The sequence below is a fragment of the Poeciliopsis prolifica genome, unplaced genomic scaffold (genome assembly GCF_027474105.1).
Source record: "Poeciliopsis prolifica strain line A6 unplaced genomic scaffold, Auburn_PproV2 SCAFFOLD012, whole genome shotgun sequence".
Taxonomy (NCBI): domain Eukaryota; kingdom Metazoa; phylum Chordata; class Actinopteri; order Cyprinodontiformes; family Poeciliidae; genus Poeciliopsis; species Poeciliopsis prolifica.
Genome location: NW_026562387.1, coordinates 1,312,656 through 1,328,953, shown reverse-complemented (window position 1 = coordinate 1,328,953; position 16,298 = coordinate 1,312,656). Strand labels below are relative to the sequence as shown.

At 43.9% G+C, this 16,298-nt stretch overlaps 1 protein-coding gene across 1 annotated transcript in view; it reads left to right on the top strand.

The window, feature by feature from the left end:
- The window catches only part of sspo (SCO-spondin), a 67,694-nt gene that overhangs the window by 15,569 nt on the left and 35,827 nt on the right, over positions 1-16,298 (top strand). Inside the window, exons 30-68 of the mRNA XM_055037722.1 lie at positions 106-220; positions 555-676; positions 906-1,061; positions 1,653-1,886; positions 1,982-2,104; positions 2,881-2,978; positions 3,176-3,407; positions 3,504-3,656; positions 4,417-4,554; positions 4,704-4,886; positions 5,233-5,383; positions 5,556-5,715; positions 6,411-6,459; positions 6,650-6,751; positions 6,834-6,961; positions 7,156-7,276; positions 7,423-7,550; positions 7,636-7,777; positions 7,865-8,035; positions 8,693-8,870; positions 8,959-9,034; positions 9,290-9,311; positions 9,395-9,515; positions 9,884-10,097; positions 10,193-10,334; positions 10,790-10,951; positions 11,028-11,207; positions 11,296-11,373; positions 11,463-11,618; positions 12,207-12,365; positions 12,450-12,614; positions 12,686-12,877; positions 13,024-13,146; positions 13,451-13,580; positions 13,696-13,821; positions 14,560-14,651; positions 14,784-14,987; positions 15,380-15,550; positions 15,653-15,908. Coding sequence (XP_054893697.1) covers positions 106-220; positions 555-676; positions 906-1,061; positions 1,653-1,886; positions 1,982-2,104; positions 2,881-2,978; positions 3,176-3,407; positions 3,504-3,656; positions 4,417-4,554; positions 4,704-4,886; positions 5,233-5,383; positions 5,556-5,715; positions 6,411-6,459; positions 6,650-6,751; positions 6,834-6,961; positions 7,156-7,276; positions 7,423-7,550; positions 7,636-7,777; positions 7,865-8,035; positions 8,693-8,870; positions 8,959-9,034; positions 9,290-9,311; positions 9,395-9,515; positions 9,884-10,097; positions 10,193-10,334; positions 10,790-10,951; positions 11,028-11,207; positions 11,296-11,373; positions 11,463-11,618; positions 12,207-12,365; positions 12,450-12,614; positions 12,686-12,877; positions 13,024-13,146; positions 13,451-13,580; positions 13,696-13,821; positions 14,560-14,651; positions 14,784-14,987; positions 15,380-15,550; positions 15,653-15,908 — 5,653 coding nt within the window. The remainder of the gene's footprint in view (positions 1-105; positions 221-554; positions 677-905; positions 1,062-1,652; positions 1,887-1,981; positions 2,105-2,880; positions 2,979-3,175; positions 3,408-3,503; positions 3,657-4,416; positions 4,555-4,703; positions 4,887-5,232; positions 5,384-5,555; positions 5,716-6,410; positions 6,460-6,649; positions 6,752-6,833; positions 6,962-7,155; positions 7,277-7,422; positions 7,551-7,635; positions 7,778-7,864; positions 8,036-8,692; positions 8,871-8,958; positions 9,035-9,289; positions 9,312-9,394; positions 9,516-9,883; positions 10,098-10,192; positions 10,335-10,789; positions 10,952-11,027; positions 11,208-11,295; positions 11,374-11,462; positions 11,619-12,206; positions 12,366-12,449; positions 12,615-12,685; positions 12,878-13,023; positions 13,147-13,450; positions 13,581-13,695; positions 13,822-14,559; positions 14,652-14,783; positions 14,988-15,379; positions 15,551-15,652; positions 15,909-16,298) is intronic.

Here is a 16,298-nt window from a genome sequence, read left to right as displayed (position 1 = left end):
GAACTTCATGGTTCATGTTCATCCTGCTTCTTTTTCTCTGTTTGCTGATGTGTTTTTATCGACTGCTCTGCTATTGCTGTGTGCTGTGATCCATCACCTGTTCAGACTGCGGTGTGGTGTGTGATGAAGGGGAGTTCCTGTGTCCAGGAGGACGCTGCATCCTCTACATCCACCGCTGTGATGGCCATGATGACTGTGGAGACCTCAGTGATGAAAGGGGGTGTGTTTCCCTTATATTATTCAAATTTTTGATATTTTAAACACATTTTTGAGCATCGAAGAGACTAAAATTGGTTCCTTTGTTTAGTTTTTCTGCTAGTGTTTTTCTGCTTTGTTTACTTTTTCTGCTAGTGTTTCTGCTAGTTTTCTGCTAGTTTTTCTGCTAGTGTTAATCAGTGCCCATAATACAAATATTTCAAACAAGTCGCAGTGTTTTATAAGATTTGCTGAAAAACATCTTGACGCTACGCAGCTAGCGTTTTCCTTATTGTTTCTGTGACCTCATACTGCGGCCGGGTCTTTGAAGGATCTCATCCAGACTCTCTGATTTGCAGGTGTGTTTGCTCACCAGGAGAGTTTCAGTGTCCTGACGATCGGTGTGTCCCTGCACACACACTCTGTGACGGCCAGAGAGACTGCCCTTCAGGAACAGATGAAGCTGTCTGCCCAAGGAAAGGTGAACAGTAAAATTCCAATGCCTAGACTACCAGCTGTGTCCAACCGGACACAGCTGGTTTGGCTTGTTTGGTCGAAAGTATGACACATGGCTGACACTGCTTAATGTGCGTACCCCTTTAAAAGCCTTGAAAAAAGGCTTTGTTTTACCTCATGTTCTTTGAAACGGTATATTGTGGTCTCTTAAATTTGAGTGACCCAACATGTTGTGTGTTTTCTTGGCATTGCAGTGACCTGTGCTCCTCATCAGTTTGCCTGCAGTGATGGTTCATGTGTTGCCAAAACCAAGCTGTGCGATGGAACAGTGGACTGTCCGGGCCGAGAGGATGAGAACAGAACCAGCTGCTACGCTGGAGTCACAACATCACCTGTCACGACGTCTTCAGGTAATAAATTATCTTAAACAAATAATTGTTAGAAATAATGACTAAATAAATCAATTAAGTATTATTACTTGTAGAGGTGGCACTCATCTTTAAGGTTTTAAAGTTTTCCTCATCCGTCATCATCCAGTTTGCAGAAAATGGACAATACCTGATAAACAATGGGTTCTTGTTTGTAACAACCAACAATTGTTACAATTGTAATTCTTTTTTCCTGCATATGTTTAATGTCTCAACACCCAGCTCTTGTCTTCCACAAACCGGCTGGTGGTCTCTCTCCTGAATGTCGATCATACCAACACAGAAAAACAATCTCTGTTCTTCTTTCACACCTTCTTCTTTACATTTTCCGAGTAGAGAGTTCCAAAACCAAAATGCTACAGTTTGTAGGCATGTCTGAGACATGCCCTGAAATTCTTTCTGAAGGTTCAGTCAACGAGTCCTGGGTCTTTCCAAAGGTTTACTGAATCCTAATCTAACAGAAAGTGATATGTCTGCAAAGGATCAGACTTCTGTGCATCTCTAAAGTGATATTGACGTAACATCTTCCAAGATAAATGTCCAGCTTTGTCAATGAAAGCTCCCTTGGTGCAGTTTGCAGGTCCTATGAGTTGAGGTGCGCCAGTGGGGGTCAGTGTGTGCCTCAGGCGTGGCGTTGTGACGGGGAAACGGACTGCATGGACGGCAGTGACGAGCAGCAGTGTGCTGCTCCCTGTGGACTGGGCCAGGCGCTCTGCCTCAGTGGGGACCAGTGTGTGGATTACCAGCAGCTCTGTGACGGGACCCCCCACTGCAAAGACTCATCTGATGAGAGCATCAACACCTGCGGTGAGTTTGCAGTGATGCTGTTGTGCGCGTATCGGTTCCACAGAGGAAATGTTGTAACGTTTTGTTTAATTGGAAACGAACCGTCCATCTCCCAGGCTCCATTCAGATACCATCCTGTCCGGGAAGCTTCCCGTGTGACAACCACACCTGTGTGAACGTGACCCAAGTCTGCAATGGCGTCCCAGACTGCCCACGTGGCCATGATGAGTTGGTGTGTGGTGAGTTCACATTACATGAGGAGAAGAGGGAGATAAAGTATAGAAAGTGGGGATGATGAGACAATAGAACATATTATTTTGCATTATAGGAACTACCGGATTCAGAGAAACCAGTTAGTTTGGAACCTTAGTAATTTGAAAATAAAATCTGACATTGTTGATTCATTGCAAAAGGATTCAGGAAGCTGAGGATATCAAGCTATATTTGATTTTTTTTGAAACAGTGCAAGTTGTTTAATAGGATCTAGTTTTATTCTTTCTTGTTTTGTTTAGTTTTGTTTTGTGTCATGTTGCCTGCACTCCTTACCGGTTGGTGGTGGTAATTCTCACCTAACATTTTTTGCCAACTGCCAATAAATTTCAAGAAAAAAAAAGGGAGGTGAGGGGGAAAAAAAGAAAGAAGGTGAGAATTTGAAGAATTTAAAATACAGTCTTGCAAAAGCAATACTATTGTTTCTTGTCCATACTCTGTCACCTTACAACCACAAACTTCACTGTATTTTATTGGGATTTTATGCAACGACTAACACAAAGTTAGATTATGCTGATGAAGAAGTGCCTAATGGTTTAGTTGAATAAAACGTTTACATGGTTAGGAAAGATTGATCTGTAAAGTCACAAATAAAATTTATTAAAGTTAAAGTTCACGTTTCAGCGGGAGTTGGGAAATTAATTTCATGCGCAATATTTGACATCGGAGACACACAAGAGGAACAAATATGATAGTTATCAATTGAAATGTGTTTGCTGAACGTTGAACATGTTCTTGTTTCAAGATCAAACCGTTTCAGCAGCGCCCCCTGGCAGTCGAAACCTCTCTGTGCCCTGCACCGAGTTCACCTGTATGGATGGAAGCTGTTTACCATTTAACAGGGTGCGTATCCAACCACCATGTTAATCAGCTCTGGCACACAAACGTCTTTAGTAACGTTGGTAATTTGATGAGCAAAATCATAAAAGAACTATGTATGAGACTTAAAATCTGTTAAAAATTACACATTTTTAGATGTTTCAAAATCAAACTTTTTGGATGTCAAGGGATTGATGATGTTTGACCTTGTTTTTTGTTAGGTGTGTAATGGGGTTGCAGACTGTCCTGACTCTTCACTGATCCCATCTGGGGGCCCCACAGATGAGCACGGATGTAGAGCTTGGGGCTCTTGGGGCCCCTGGAGCTCCTGCAGTGCCTCCTGTGGATTAGGTACCATGAGCCGGTGGAGATCCTGTCCCCCAGGTGACCCACTTCACCGCTGCCTGGGCCAACACACGCAGAAGCAGCAATGCTTCAACACCACCTGCCCCGGTAAGCAGATGGAGAACAACTATACTTTAGACATTTGTTTTTATTAGTTAGATTGGGAGTGAGATGTTACATGGTCGTTGTTTTGCTTGTCCTCAGTGGACGGTCAGTGGTTATCATGGAGCAGCTGGTCCAGCTGTTCCAGTGGTTGCGGCGGGGTGCAGGTGAGGCTCAGAGACTGCAGTCCTCCTCGCTATGGAGGTCGGCTCTGTTCCCAGCTCCCTGGACCTTCTAACATCTCCATGGAGATCAGTAAGAACTCAGCTGTCAACATACAGCTTACAGGTTTATTGAACCAGAATCATGTGTTACGGTGTTCCACTGGACTCTGAAGGAGGACCAGTTATAGTCTTTTAGGACTTATATTCATGGATATGATTTAGATTTCCTGTTATTCTGACGAGTCACATTTATTTATTCATGACATCAAATAACAAGATAATTTTAAGAAATGTAGACGTTTAGCAGCTTGTCTTCAAAATGTCTGGTTGAGCTGTAAACTGTTTTGAACTTAGTCTGAATCAAAGTCATGTGTCACTTCAGACAAGTGTGTGCAGCAAGATTCATTTTAAGTGTGCAGAATTACAAAAATGAACTATTTTCACAAAGTGGTGTCACATTAAATCTTTATTTTCTCCAGAAAAAAGCGAAGCTCTCATTGGTAGAACAGATAAAAGATGGCAATCTTCCCCAAAAAAGCATTTAGAGTAACTTTTAAAATTAGTTATATTAGTATATGTTTAGTATGCTTTTAGAAGCTTTTAGAATGTGTTGTACTATGTGCAAGTTTGTGGCTTTTTGGGTCACACTATTCAAAAACATCACCTACTCAACCCATAAGAGCATTTGACTCCTAAAATGTATTTTCCATGTATTTCTGTTTAACATAAAAACATTCAGGGTTTTGAAGAAAGTGTCTAGAACAAGCATTGCAACAAAAAACAGTTGACAGTTGGTTTTATGGTCCTACAATCATGGGATCAGAACATCAGTTCCACTTGTTGTTCTCCAGAACCATGTCCTGATGATGGCTGTGCTGACACCAGCTGTCCTCCTGGCCTGGTGAGGCACCGCTGTGCTCCGTGCCCCGTCTCCTGCGCCCACATCAGCAGTGGGTCAACCTGTGACTCTGCGACGCCCTGCTTCTCTGGTCGGTCGACACTTTACAGCGCAGGAAGAGTTTAAATTGTGATTTCAATTTAAACTCTTTAAATTCAATTTAAACTCTTTAAACTCTCTAAATTACACCGACCTGGAAACTGTTGCTGTGAATCGTCACATTTCCCTCTTTTCCTTCAGGCTGCTGGTGCCCCGAAGGCCAAGTGATGAGCCACACACAGCAGTGTGTGTCACCCAGAGAGTGTGTGTGTGAGGTGGCTGGTGTTCGCTACTGGCCGGGTCAGCAGATGAAAGTGGACTGTGACCTCTGTGTGTGTGAGAGGGGAAGGCCTCAGAGGTGTCGGCCCAACCCAGACTGCTCAGGTGGGAAACACACACTTCTGTTTCTCTATGTTTGCAGGGAGTTTCAATTGACTTCCATTCACTTCTTCATCTTACCACTTACCCAAACCTTAACCCTTACAAGTACCTAACCATAAACCTAACCAAAAGTCAGTTCACACCTAAACCTGAACCCTGACCTAAAACCACCACTTCCTCTAGTGGGACCACAGTGCTCACAATGTAATATGTGTTAGGAAAATAGTCGCTGCAATGTCTCAAATACATGGCACACACACACACGTGCACCCACGCACACACACATACAGTATGTCAACACATGATCCATTCTGTTCTGACTCCACACATCTGTCTCTGACCCCCTTAGTGCACTGCGGCTGGTCGTCCTGGTCTGAGTGGGGAGAGTGTTTGGGCCCCTGTGGGGTCCAGAGTGTCCAGTGGTCATTCCGGAGCCCCAATAATCCAACCAAGCATGGGGCTGGGAGGGTGTGCAGAGGGATTTACAGAAAGGCTCGCCGGTATGAATCATCCATTTCACTTTTTGTCATTTCATATCCTTTGCATGATGTTTGTATGAATAATTCTTCAATATCAGAGCCATCATCATATAAAGTCGAGTGAAAAATAAAACTGTCCAGCGGGGCATTAATCAGTAGCCATGCCGACACTTGTGTCCGTGTCTGTGTGCAGGTGTCAAACTGAACCATGTGATCAGTGTCACCATCAGAGTCGATCCCATGTAGTTGGAGAAAGATGGAAGGTGGAGCCCTGCCAGTTATGCCACTGTCTTCCCAACCTCACAGTGCAGTGCGCCCCCTACTGTCCATATGCAGTCACTGGGTGCCCTATGGTGAGAGAACGTGTGTCAGAGCTACACTGTGTTCACTGTGAGAATGAGCTGAGAAGCTTCTAAGCAAAATTGTAAATTAAACATATCAGCATTAGCCAAGAAATGGTACTTATATTTCTTCTACATGCAAACACATTCACTTCAATAAATATTATTTATTTTTCTTTTTTATTAACCTTTATGTGAACCTGAGTCACTGAGGCTGTAATTACAGGATGATTCTTTCTACTGAAGCTTCTCGCCTGATGCATGCAGTGTTGTGAAAAAGCATTTTCCCTCTGATAGAGTTCCTCTGGTTTTTGTTTGTTTCATTTAAATATTTTAGACCATGAAACACATCTTAACATCAGCCAAAGACCAGCAAAGCAAATGCCAAAACTGGTGGTTTCATTTATTTAGGGACAAAAGCCTTTAGACAAGTCAAATGTAAAATCATGAAATAGTTGTGATTTGATTTACTTTCCTGCTGCCTGACCTGTAGAATCAACAAAATAACTTGTCTGAATTTTTGTCTACTTGGTGGTGTCACACATTCACAACACATCCTGCTAAGACCGAGCCATTGACGTCTATCTTTAATATTAAGAATTGTTTATCATATTTAGATGTTAAAGAAAAAAATCTAAGAACTCTGAATGGGGACTAATACTTCTTCACAGCACCTCATAAAACTGTGAATCTTTTTTGTTTTTTAGGGTCTAAAGCTCATCAATGGAGAGGAGAACAGGTGCTGCTTCTGCCAAGGTAGTTTATATAGGTACACACACACACACACACACACACACACACACACACACACACACAGATATATATATATATATCTATATCTATCTATCTATCTATCTATATAGATCTATATATATTTAAATATATATACATCATTTACTGTTTGATTTTAGACCCTTGAACATAATTTGTTTTTAACGATCTGTAGGGGAAAATGGGACAACGATGGTAACAGAAAGCCCTGGCTTTATCACATCCAAACCCAGGGATGTTACTCCTGTAGTACCTACATATCCATTTCCATCTGGAGGTTGGTGTCTTCTTTTACACACAGCGAGTGTTCCAGCACATTACCATTCAGTATATTTAAATAATTCATTCTTCCTATTAAGATGAGTGTTGGGTTCCTCTGGGTGTCCAGACGCTCCCAGTGTCTAGTTTCACTGCCTCGTCGCACCAGGACGGCCACCCACCCGAAGCAGCACGTCTTCATGGGTGGGACCCCCGTAGAGATCTCCAGGTCCTTCACACATTCTCAGCTTTCTGTCACCTAACCTGATCAGGATCATCAATCCAGTCTGTATTTAACTTAATCCTTAAAGTCTGAACCAGCTCTGCTGGCGTAACAAAACATAAATGGTAGGGATTTTATTTGCAGTCAGATCAAGTCATGAACCCGACACCGGTTATTTTCTGTTTGCCGTTTACATACAGGGCTGGAGTCCAGAACCAGAGGAGTATAAAGACCTGCCACAAAAGAGACGCGAAGGACAGAGTGTCAACACACAAAGCCCCTACATTCAGATCGACTTACTCAAACCTTACAACATCACTGGTAAAGATTCCCACAGGTGCTTTCAAACAGCTGAAATTGAAACTGCTGATTTAGTGTCTTGTGTTTAATTCTGTGAACCAATAGCTTTGTTGTGTGATTATCCCTCGTTCATTTATTAAAATATGTGATGGCTGATCTGATTCTAGGTGTTCTGACCCAGGGAGGTGGGGTGTTTGGCACATTTGTCTCCAGCTTCTATCTTGAGTTCAGCCATGATGGAAAACGTTGGCACAGTTACAAGGAGCTTCCTTCTGATGCGCCACCGAGAGCTAAGGTCAAAGATCAAACAACTCGAAACGTTCAAGCAGCTTCCACAGTTTCCACATCGTCAAATCAATGTTTCTCTGCCCTTCCTGCAGGTTTTTCTCGGTAACCATGATGATCGAGGCGTGACGGAGAGTAGACTGGAAAGGATGGTGTCGGCTCGGTTTGTTCGACTGTTGCCTCACGACTTCCAGAATGGCATCTACCTTCGGCTGGAGATCATGGGCTGTGATGATGGTCAGCAGATTGATGGCAATGGTGTTTTGCTGACCTTGAAGAAAATGACACGTTTTTGTAGAACATTCTTCTTTATCTCCTCTCAAGGTTTCCCCAGGTTAACTTTCCCAACCCCTCCTTCACCAGTCTCTCAGGCTGAAGGTTGCAGAGAGAGAGAATTCCGGTGTGACAATGGTCGCTGTGTGCCGGCCGGCTCTCTGGGAGTTGTCTGTGACGGAGTCAATGACTGTGGGGACGGATCGGATGAGAAGTACTGCGGTGAGTTTTCTGCTCTCATTAGTCTGTGTAAATAAATTCCCATAGTGCACTGTCAACCAGATAATGGTGGAATGTTCTGTTCGTATTGGGAAAAGCTGAAGGTGTTACATGCGTAGCTTGAGAAATTGTCTTTTGCTAGAGACAAAAGAGAAATCCTACAACTGCTGAAACCTCACACTACTCAGTGGTTCTTAGCGTAGCGGCACCACAGTGCAGCGTGAAAGTGAAAATGTAATAAATGTGGAGATTTTGGTCCCTCATTGAACCGAGTACCAGACTATCCGGTGTGAAAACGCCCTTCAAAATAAGGTGAGGAGATCAAATGTCTCCTGGCAGCTTGGAGTAGAACTAGTATTTTTTCTTCTCTTAAATTAAGTCGGTTTTATTTGGAGGTTTTCAGACCTATCCAGGAGACCTTAAGACATTCTCAACCAAATGCAAGAAAGTAAATGTTTTGGGTTCTGTTCTGAACTTTCTCTCCAAAACCCAATCTCCAATAAGTGGAAGACAGTGAATGGATATTTGTATTTTTTGTCTTGGGTTTAATTCACATTATGTCATCATTTTTCTATTTCAGTTTTTATTTTGGAAGTTAAAAAAATGAGTGTTACATTTATTGGACAGTTTCCTGATGTGTGTGTAAAACATCTTTTGCAGGCACCCAACCGTCCTCCATAACCACCAGTCCACGCAGCTGTCCTGTTGGTCACTTCTCTTGCCCGCCACCAGGGGGCTGCATTGAGGTAGACAGGCGTTGTGATGGTATCCCTGACTGTCCTAAAGGGGAGGATGAAAATGGATGCCACCGACATGACATCACTACACTGTCAGACAGGTAAGGAGCGAACTCTAAACCGGATGCTTATTTTTGTTCACCAAAATTACTTTTGTTCCTTATTGCAATTTTATTTTCCCACTTGCAGGCCACACACACCCACACCTTCTCCTCTGAAGACTCCATCAATGGCTGTTGTTACTCTTTCTGCTGCAACACCGACTGTAAGGAAAATTATATTCCCTGTACAATGTAAACCAAATCCAAAACCCACAGTTAATAGTTCTGTCTTGAAATTGTATAAGCTCTAAAAACGTGACATTTTCTCCTCACTATTAAACTTACAGCATTGTGCCAATCATGCAGCCACTGTTTCAAACTTTAAAAGACAAACGATTATGGATGTTGCTGCTGTTTTAGTTTATTTGTTCCTTGTTGCTCACACTAACATGTTCTAATGTGGATGCTTTTATGGAAAGGACGGCGGTCCAGGATACCACGGTAAGTTTCTGCTCTTTCTGTAGAACTTATTGAAATACCTTAAATTTTTCAGCGTTTCCATTAATAAACGTCACATTTCACAGGCCTTTGCTCCTCTCCTCTTGGACTGGAGGATGGGAGGATTCACTACGGCCAGCTGTCCTCATCCTCACAGCGTGAGAACAACCCCGCTGATGCCGGGAGACTAAACATCGTCCCCAACATGTGGGTGATGGCATTCAACTTTGCTTATAGTTTCCTGGTGTTGTTGACATTTAATATTGGGGGTGCACTAATTGTAGTTTTCTGGTCAGTCAATGACCTCTCGAAAATCTGTCTTGCTGATTCCGATTTGGTTGATTAGCAACAGTGGAGTGACTATTGCTACATGCAATTATGACCTTGTGTTAGTCAGCTTTCTATTGCCGCAGAGCATAAGGGGACAGTGACTGATTTTTGTGAATTGGCCGGTTGCCAATTTCCCAAAATGAAGGAAATCGGGGCAGATGTATCGACAGACACCTATTTGAATGATCATTTGAAAACAAGGCTTCAAGTGATCAAAACTACATATTATTATCTCTTTCCTGCAGCCCAGTTATGGAGCCTGGTTGGAGCCCCTTACCTGGGGACCCCCAGCCATATTTTCAAGTGGATTTCCTGGAGCCCACTTGGGTGTCAGGAGTGGTGACTCAGGGCAATGAGCGCATGTGGGGTTACCTCACCAAATACCGCCTGGCCTTTGCCCCCCAGAGTGCCCTCTTCTCAGATTTCACAGCCAATGGAAAGTTTGACGGCCCTGCCAAGGTGCTGGTTGTTTAATACTAAGTAATTTATAAATCAATGAGATAAAACTCAGATTAAGTTTTGTGTAGAACTGTGTATGATTTTTTGTCCATTAGGTGTTTGAGGTTCGGATGGTGGGCAGGACCCCCGTGACCCGCTGGTTGGGTCGGCTGATAAGAGCTCGGTACATCAGAATCATCCCTGTGGAGTTCAGGCAAACATTCTACCTTCGTGTGGAGATTCTTGGCTGCAGAGGAGGTAAAGAACTTTAACAAGCGTACACCGCTATGAAAGCACGATGAACAAAATATTTAAAGAGAAATTGTATAACAAAACCATTTGGACCTTAAGACATTTTGTCACATTTAAGCTACAATGTTCAGTGGTTTTATTCAGATTTTATCAGACTCGCACAAACCAGCCCATAAGGCTGAAGCAGAAATGATACATTGCTTTGTAATATTTCTGAAAAGTGTGACATTAATTTCTATTCAACTTTCCTGAGATAGTAATTTGCTTTGCAAACAGGAAGAGGATTCATAAAGAGAACTGGAATATATTTAGTTGTGTTGGAGTAAGGAAGATAAATACAAATATGAAAAGTGTCTATTAGTATATGTAATTTATACAGCTTAGTAAAGGGGTCTAAGTGTAAAATTTCTTTAAGAGTTCCTTATAGGCTCATAAAAACAACGTCTCCCTGACATATGCAGATGAGTTTGTGACCACATCGCCCTCTGTGGTCAGCACAGTGACAGTGCAGCGCTGCAAGCCAGGCCAGTTTCTATGCCTTGGCAGTGAGGAGTGCATCCCTGTGTCTTTGCTTTGTGACGGTCAGCCAAACTGTAAGGACTACTCTGATGAGACGAACTGTGGTGAGAGTCACGCAAAATTTAGCATTTAACAACAGATCAGTCCTTTGTCTTAAAATTTTCCCTTTGTCCTCTCCAGGAACTGCTCCCACCAGAGGCTTTCCAGGCCTCCGCAATCAGACCACCTACACTGGAAGACCTGGTATCCATGGTGACAACACAACAGGCAGCCCTGGACTACACACTACCAAGTCTGAAGATGGCTTTCCTGGTGTGGCATCATCTGCAGTCACACCCAGATCTCAGCCGCCGAGTTCAGGTTACTGTGATTGTCTGATTCTCTTGTGTAGGTTGAATTACTTGTGTGTGCATTTGGTTCTAAATGATCAAGACATTATTATTAACAGGAGTCACAACAGGCCAACCTGGACTCCATCTTACTGCCTCACTGCAGCCTGGAAGACCAGGTCTTCAAACCACAGAAGGTGGGACATGATTTCCCCATGTGATGTCTCTGGAATCTACCCTTTGCAGCACAGTTAGAGTATAACCAGGAGGTTCTGTTGATTCACAGCACCACCAATCATCACAAGCACACCAGATACCGGTTTACCCAGAGTGCTTTGCATGGAGGGCCAGTTCACATGCTGGTCATTTGGCTGCGTGGACTCTGCACGAGTGTGTGACGGAAGGAAGGATTGCTTAGATGGTTCAGATGAAAAACTTTGTGGTATGAAAGATTGCTCGATATTTTCTGATATGCCAAAACCAGATGTCCTCATGGCCAGCCCTCGAGGGCCGGTGTCCTGCAACTTTGAGAAGTCTCTTCTTCAACTTACCAGAGCCAGATATTGAGGCCATTAGAAAGACTCTGGAGACCTTAACTGCATGCTGAGGGGGTAATTCAGCCATTTGGTTCATGTGTGTTGGATGTTAGCCTGGTAAAAACAGGCCCCTTGTTCTATACTCTGCTTCAAACATCCATCCATCTGTCCATCTGTTCATTTATTCATCCATCCATTATCATACACGCTTATTCCTTGTGGAGTCATGAGTGGTGCTAGTGCCTCTTTCCAGTGTTCAGGGGTCAACAGGCGAGAGGTGGGGTCACCCTTGACATGTCGCCAGACTCTGCTTCAAACAAAATATAGAAATTAAAAGTGTGGTTAACACAGACTGAATGGCTTCCATTCCAGGCTGGTTGGACCAGGGACACATCTAAAAGTTGCTGGACACCTGCCCTTTCAGCCTTGTTTTGAGTAAACCCTGCTCCAAAGTTTTCAGAACATGCTGAATGTCCCTCACCATGCCGCTTCAGGCACAACAACCAGCCCAGCAGTAACTCCATGGCGCCCCCTGGTGCCCAGACCCTGCTCTCCGAAGCAGTTCTCTTGTGACACCGGCGAGTGTCTTCACAAGGATCGCAGGTGTGACCTGCAGAGGGACTGCATCGATGGATCGGATGAAAAAGACTGTGGTAGGCGTTACATACTCTCTTGCAAAGTGTTCATGTGATTAAAGGGTTTGTGTATTTCTTCCCTTTCATTCTGCTCTCCTGCAGTGGACTGCATCATGTCTCCCTGGACAGCCTGGAGTGGCTGCAGTGTGACGTGTGGTCTTGGCTCCTTGTTCCGGCAGAGGGACATTCTAAGAGACGCCCTGCCTGGAGGATCCTGTGGTGGAGCTCAGTTTGACAGTCGAGCCTGCTTTCCTCGAGCATGTCCAGGTCTGTATGCAGGACCTACATTCATCACCTATAGGGGAGCCGTTTGCCCAATAATGTGTTTCTTCTCCCAGTTCATGGTCTCTGGTCGGCATGGACTGAGTGGTCAGAGTGTGATGCTCTGTGTGGAGGAGGAGTTAGACAGAGGAACAGAACCTGCTCTGCTCCTCCTCCTAAAAACGGAGGATGGGATTGTGAGGGCATGACCCGACAGAGCCAGACCTGCAACATCCAGCCCTGCACCAACGAGACAGGCACACAGACAGGTAAGGGTCAAACGCAACCACCTCTTCTCAAAGGTGGAACTTTTCTTGCAAACTTAAGACTATTCAGAAGCTTCCAACCAGATTGGTTTGATTGTTCCTTTAGTTGACCAGAGTTGTTGTAACTCCACTAACAACCTGACCAACAGGCTGCGTCAGCGGCATGGTGCTGGTGAAAGAAGAAGACTGCAGAGCTGGACGAGTTGACCCCTGTCCGCCTACCTGCTCAGATCTGAGCATGACCAGCAACTGCTCTGCAACATGTGTCATTGGTAAGACTCAGAAGCGTGGTTTTTACATTTAAAATGAACTGCACGCGTCTTTGACATGTAGGTATAAAAAACATGGCTTTTAAGACAAAAGCTGAGTTTTTCTTCCAGCAGTTTCCATCCTCCCACTGGATACTTCTTCTGCCAGATTTTCTCAAGGTTTAACAGGACAAAGAAGGAAAAACATGCATTCGATCCCTCAGCAACACCTTCTATCTTACTTTTTGGTGATTCCCAACATAGGAGGGAAATGTATTCCCTCCAGGGAGTTTTGGATCAGAATAAATTTTTGCCTGTGTTTCCCCAGGCTGCCGCTGTCCGTACGGGCTGTACCTCCAGGACGGCCGATGTGTGAAGTCCAGCCAGTGCATCTGTCACTGGGATGATGAAACCCTGCAGCCTGGCCAGGTGATCAGCAGAGATCAGTGCACCACGTGGTGAGAGATGCAGGCACATCTTCAAACATTAACATGAAAAACACGTGTAAAAAGAGAATTTTTTCTTATTGTGAATAACAATGAATGGCTTGTTGGAATGCTTATTTGACCCTAGCATGTGCAGAGAAGGACAGGTCACCTGTGACACTTCTAGATGTCTGGAGACGTGCCAGTGGTCCACCTGGTCTGCATGGTCTCCATGTGATGTGACGTGTGGTGTGGGGTTGCAGCAACGCTACAGGTGAGCTTGTTTGTTCCTGTGTTGTTCAGGGTATGAGGCACTGATAGACCCTGAGAGTATCAACTTTTCACTGTCGTTCTTTGGTTTGAGTTTACTCTTTACCATCAATTTCCTGCTTCTGCCATCAGATGCAACATTTTACTCAAAGCACTCTGTTCCCATGACTTTTCATTAGTCCACCTAACGAGCAGATGCTCGCAAACTGATCCCAAACTGCAGGAGACATCGATCTGGGTTGTCAGCAGGTTCCCAAAGTGTTTATTTCTTACCTGAGTACAAAAACACATTGAAGCCAAAATGGAGAAATTCTCTATGTGGAAAAAGTAGACAGAGCCAAATTCAATGGCTGTATGATGATCCCAAATGATCAGCTCTCCATCGTCGTGCCTGATAATTTGGTACAAGGTTTTTCAGGCTGTTTTTGTATTTCTGTGTATCTCAGCTAAACATCTCTACTTTTGTCTCATCTGTCCAACAAACATTGATGTAGAAACAATCAATACTCATTCAGTCTTTTCCTGTTGTGTTAAGAACTATAATATAATAATGCTAAGTGACCCAAGTGACCCAAGCTGCTGTCGTCCACCTGTCAATAATGGACTTCAAGTATTTAGGAAATGACCTCTTACCTTTACCAGACTGTTGGGCAGAAGCACTTCCCTCTCTAAGGTTAATAGCAGAAAGTTATGAAGATAAAGATGAAGGACATCTTATCAAAGCTAATTTCTCTCTCCTCAGATCTGTGCTGACAGCAGCTGGACCAATCAGAGCGCAGCCCTGTTCGGGAGACGCCTCTGAGTCCCGACGCTGTTCCATCTCATGTCTCCCTGGTATCTAAGCTCACACTCACTCAACTGAATTATTTTGTTGCTTTTTTCTTTTAACAACAATTTGTCTTTTCTAGTCTAGTAGTTTCACCTCATGTATGAGCCGTATTCCACAGTCTTCTCCATGTTGTACAGTACTACCAGGCGGCACGTGGAGTAAATGGACCAGCTGGTCAGAGTGCACTAAGACATGTTTCAGTGACGTGGATGACGTGGGAATTAGACGCCGATTTCGCGGCTGCAACCAAACAACCTCAGCTTTCAGTCGCACACACACACAACCTGTGTGTGATGGAGATGATGAGGAGCATGAGCCCTGCAACACTGAGCACTGTCCAGGTACAGAACCCTTCATCCTTTATGCACATAACCAGAATATGCCTTATGCATCATTTTTCTACTTTTTTTTTTCATTTAAATGTAATTTTATTTTAACAAGTTATTACAAATCTGGTAAAAAGAAAAAAAAATATCATAAACTATTTTTAATTTAAATAAACAACAAAAATCATTTTGAGGTGTGAGTTGCTAATGGTAACAGCTCACTTTGGCGTTGGTCCTTCTAGTCTTTGCCTCCAGTACCGACTAATCTGTATTTTTATAAAATTCAGATACAGAGACTCTTCTAATGTAGGTAAAATTTGAAATGCTTTTTAGCTTTTGAAAGAATATCACTTCAAAAATTTGTGAACTACTCCTTTAACATGCTAACTTTAGCCATGTTCTTCCAGTGCATGGAGGCTGGTCGCTCTGGTCCCACTGGTCTCGGTGTTCGTCTGACTGTGACTCTGGTGTCCAGACGAGGGAGAGGCTCTGCAGTTCACCAACGCCACAACATGGGGGCAGCAACTGCTCTGGGCCCCACATACAAACTAAAGACTGCAATTCCCATCCCTGTTCAGGTACTCTGTCTACACATGCAGAAAACATTGTCCTCACGCTCTTTGGTTTGTTTTCTGTGTCAGCAGACTCTCTGTACTGAGTGTGTGTTTGTTTCCCTTTAGGTGTGTGTCCAGAGGGCATGACCTACATGACAGCAGCTGAGTGTGAGGCTCAGGGCGGAGCGTGTCCAAGGGTGTGCATGGACATGACCTCCGCAGACGTTCAGTGCGCCACCTCCTGTTACGACGGCTGCTACTGCGCCCTGGGGTTCTATCTGTTCAACAGCAGCTGTGTTCCTCTGGCGCAGTGCCCTTGTTACCACCAGGGGGAGATGCACCCAGCAGGAGCCACCCTGCCTGCTGATGCCTGTAACAACTGGTACCCCCTTTAGCAATTCTTTCACTTCAGAACACAAGTGCTGTTTCTGTTAGAACGCGTTTCGTTAAAGCTGCAGTATGTGACTTTTATTTAAAAAAATGTTTTTATTTATTTGATAGAACTGTCACCATGTCAGAACAGTTTGTTATGATGCAGGTAATCGGTGAAAAAAAATCCATCTCCTCCACCTTCCTGAGCTACTGTTGCCAGAAGAAGAAATTAACCTTTTTAAGGGGAAGGTCTTAGCGCTGGCAGTCACCCTCATGTACTCGCTTCTAAATGTGTTAATGGTGGAGAAACAGCTTTACCGTTACAGGAAAACAGTTAAGCAGTCATCGGTGGCCATGCTAACTAGCCTTAGCATTTACAACAGGCTCTGCTAGCTGCAGC